General features: G+C 32.3%; 1 protein-coding gene across 1 annotated transcript; it reads left to right on the forward strand.

The window, feature by feature from the left end:
• The first annotated feature begins 698 nt into the window (after nucleotides 1-698).
• LOC112925898 (UPF0538 protein C2orf76-like) lies at nucleotides 699-1,125 on the forward strand. Its single transcript, XM_072732045.1, is given in 3 exon segments — nucleotides 699-823; nucleotides 931-962; nucleotides 965-1,125. Coding segments are annotated over 3 exon segments (318 nt in total).
• The last annotated feature ends 3,434 nt before the right edge of the window (nucleotides 1,126-4,559 follow it).

The raw sequence follows: 4,559 nt of genomic DNA on the forward strand, positions 1-4,559 counted from the left end.
AACACACTGGATAGGATTACCAGAAGATTAGATAATAAAGCACAAAATATATATTAATAAACTTGAGGACATAGCAATAGAAAATATTCATAATGAAAAACAAAGAAAAAAATACTTAAAAATTAAAAAGCATTGGTGAACTATGAGACAGATTTAAGCAGCTAATAATTAGAGTCTTCTAAGAAGAGGATTGGGAGACTGAAAAAATATTTGATGAAAAAGTAGCTGAAATATATCCAAATTCAGTGAAAATTACGAATATATAGATCAAGAGTTTAAAGAACCTTAAGTACAAGAAACATGAAGAAAATTATACCAGGTCACATGATAATCAAATTGCTTAAACCAGTGATAAAATCTCAAAATCACTTAGAAAATTTCTGCTGTATGTTCAGAAGAACAAAGCTATACAATTCTCACTAGAAACAATAGAAGAAAAAAATAGAGGTGCAAGATCTTTAAAGCATTGAAAGAAAAAAAATCTATTAACCTCAAATTACATATCAATCAAAAACAGTCTTCAAAAAAGAATATTGGGATAGCAATTTTGACTATATACAGCCCTCATTTGCTGAGTGTCAGAGTAAAATCAAATGGGCAAAATATATGAATTGAGTTTTCCTTTGTGCACATATGTCTGGGATTCCTTAGGGAACCTACCTGTGAATGAAATTTTGGATCAAAAGGAATTTCTTCACATGACTTCTGGAGAAGTGACCATTACAGTTTGTCTCATTCATTCATCTGAGAATCACAATTACAAACCTGTAGTAGATCATGGAGTTAATTTGGAGCACAATGTAAAGGAACTTAGAGTATTTCTTTTTATTTTTTATTTTATTTATTTATTTATTTATTTTTTGGAACTTAGAGTATTTCTAAAGCAAGATGCCTCTTTAAGGACCAGCCTGCACCACCATTCAGAAATTATAAATATGATAAACTAAAGACAACTCATCAAGCAGTAAATTAAAGACAGATTAACTTGTGTTGAGTTTGAAAAATGACAGACCCCTGTTAAAAGAAGGTAGTAATCTGAAAGCTAGAATCAACAATGAAACTGAAATTGCATTCTTCTGTGAAGAGGATTATGAGAACTACAAAGCTAATCCCATTTCATCCTAATGAAACCCTAATGGGGCTTCCTTTTATGTATACCTGTATTAAACTCTATTCAACTAGTGAGGTTTTTGAAATTAACAAACAAAAACAATTTAAAGACTTATTTTTAAAAATTACCTTTTTCATGCATACACAAGTGTAATAATTCTTTACACAGAGACATGTTAAGACATGTTAAGAGAAGTCCTTCAGGTGGATGTACATTATATCAGATGCAAACCTGGATCTGCACACAGAAAGGGAAAACAACAGAAACAGTAACTACATGGGTAAATATAGGGACTTTTATTTTTCACTTTAAACACTTTTCTTTAAAAGATAGCTCTCTTTTTTTTTTCAAGATTTTATTTATTTATTCATGAGAGACAGAGGCTGGCTCCATGCAGGGAGCCGGATGTGGGACTTGATCCCGGGACTCCAGGATCATGCCCTGGGCCAAAGGTGGCGCTAAACCGCTGAGCCACCCAGGGATCCCCTAAAAGATAACTCTTAAATACAAAGGAAGAATGCACTGGAATTTATAACATGCATAAATAAAATATATGAAAGCAAAAGCATAAAGGCCGGTAGAAGAGAATTGGAACCTTTCCTTTAAAGAATTTTGTAACGAAATTCTGTATTTTTCTTATATTATAAAAGAAATGATAAAATATCACCTAAAAGCAAATTGTGATCAATTTTTTAAAGTGTGTGATATAAACCCTAAAGTAACAATTAAAATAGCATAAAAATTTATAGCTTTTAAAAGGGATAAAATGAAATAATAAAAAATGCTCAGTCTCAAAGAAGGCAGAAAAAGAGAAAGTAATCAAAGAACAGATAGAGTATATAGAAGAACACTAACAATATGGTCTGTTTAAACCCAAATATATTTAAAAATCATATTAAAGGGGCACTGGGTGGCTCAGCCAGTTAAGCATCTGATTTTGGTTTCAGCTCAGGTTTTGATCTAAGAGTTGTGAGTTCAAGCCCTGTGTTGAGCTCCATGGAGCCTACTTAAATAAAACAAACAAACAAATAACATTAAATATAAATGGTGTAAACATTCTAATCAAAAGGTACAGATTGTCAAATTAGATAAAAAAGGACATTATTATTTTTAAAGATTTTGTTTATTTATTCATGAGAGACACACACACACACACAGAGAGAGAGAGAGAAAGAGAGAGAGAGAGGCAGAGACAGAAGCAGGCTCCCCGCAGGGAGCCAGATGTGGGACTCGATTCCAGGACCCCAGGATCACTCCCTGAGCCGAGGGTAGACGCTCAACGACTGAGCCACCCAAGGATCCCAAAAGCAGGACATTATTATATGCTGTCTATAAGAAACTTGCAATAAATATTAAATATAAAGACACAGCTAGGCTAAAAATAAAAAGGATGGATACAATACATATACCATAGTAACTTTAATCAAAAGAAATCTGAGGTGGTTATCTTAATTTTGGCAAATTAGATTTCAGAGCAAAGAATATAAACTGGGATAGAGAGGGTAATTTCATAATATTATAATGGGTCTATTTATCAAGAGGAAATAAGATTTCTAAATGTTTGTGTACTTAATAATAGAGTGCTAAAATAAACAAAGCAAAAGCAGATAGAACTGCAATTGACAAATCCACAGTGATTGAATATTTTAATACCCTATCTCAATAATTAATAAAACAAGTAGAAAACAAATAAGGATATATAAAGACTTGAAGTTGGTATTGACCAACTTGACCTGTGTCAGTTATAAAATTCTCCACCCAGCAACAGGTGCTTTTCAAATGAGTAAGTGAAAGTAAACACTTATTAAGATATACCATATTTTGAGCCATAAAACAAATCTGAATACATTTTAAAGGAGTCAAGTCATACTATGTAATGTTCTCTGAACAAAATTAAATTTTAAGTAAGTAGCCAATAACAGAAAGAGATCAGGAAAACCCACAATATTTAAAAACAAAAAAAAATAGATTAAAAATATAAAAAACATAAACCAGATCTCATGGGTATAAAGAGCAGATTGTGGTGGTTGTCTGGGGTGGAAAGTGGAGGGTGAGCAAAACTGGTACAGGAGTTTGAAAAGGTACAGATTTCCAACTACAAAATGTATAAATCATGAGGATGTACAGCATGGTGACTACAGTTAATAGTACTGTATTGAATTCTTAAAAGTACCTAGAAGAATGGATTTTGAAAGTTCTCATCATGAGAAAAAAATTTTGAAATTATGTATGGTGGTGGATGTTAACGGAACTTACGGTGGTGATCATTTGACTGTATATACAAATATCATTGTGTTGTATATACCTGAACTCATATAATGTTATGTCAGTTATACCTTGATTAAAGAAATTAAATAACATACTTCTAATAATCCAAGTTTCAAAGAAGCAATAAAAAATTAAAAAATATTTTGAACTAGATGGAAATAAAAACAACTTATGAAAATATATGGGATGTGGCTAAAGTAGTAGTTCAGAGGAAAAGTTGTAACACTAAACAACTTTATTAGAAAAGAAAAATAATTCTCAAATTAATAATTTTAATTTTTGCCTAATAAGAAGCTAGATAAAGAAAAGCAAATGAAATATAAGTTAAGAAAAAGATGAAAGAGGAAATGGATAATATTGAAAACATAAACGAAATAGAGAAAATCAATGAAAGTAAATGTTGATTATTTGAGAAGATAATAAAATTATAAACTTCTACCCAAAGTAATCAGGAAACAGAGAAGATGCAAATCATTAATATGAGTATTGAGTTAGGTGGCACAATTACAGAATCTACAGATATTAAAGATATTAAGGGAATATATGAAAAACTTAATGCCAGCGAATATAACAAATTAAATGAGCAAATTTTCTGAAAACACAAACTTTCACAGCTCACAAGAGGAAGAAAAACCCATACCAGATAAGCAGAGTAGTCCTATATCTATTGAATAAATTAAATTTTGATTAAAACCTTTAGTTAACCTATAAACATTCAGTTTCCACTCTGACATGGGAACTTATCACTCCCATCCTCACAATGAGAAAAAGCTGAACAAATGGAAAATTAAAGACTTTTCTTGGGCCTAATAGGGAAAACTGCCTCCCTACTCTACCAAATCTGGAAAGATTTCTCTGGTAGGAACAGTTGCATGGTTATTTTGATGAGTTACTGAAGACTGTGTGGACTTGAGAAAGATTGAGAAATTCTTGGGGCTAAAGCATTAGGGTCTCTGCATGTTTAGAGTTAGTCATTTGGGAGATGCAAATTAGAACGACAATAGGAGGGATGCATGGGTGGCCCAGTAGTTGAGTGTCTGCCTTCAGCTCAGGGTGTGATCCCGAGGTTCTCAGTAAGAGTTCTGCATAGGGCTCCCCACAGGGAGCCTGCTGCTCCCTCAGCCTATGTCTCTGCCTCTTTCTATGTGTCTCTCATGGAGAAATAAACAAAATCTTAAAA

Source organism: Vulpes vulpes, chromosome 12 (genome assembly GCF_048418805.1).
Source record: "Vulpes vulpes isolate BD-2025 chromosome 12, VulVul3, whole genome shotgun sequence".
NCBI classification, from domain to species: domain Eukaryota; kingdom Metazoa; phylum Chordata; class Mammalia; order Carnivora; family Canidae; genus Vulpes; species Vulpes vulpes.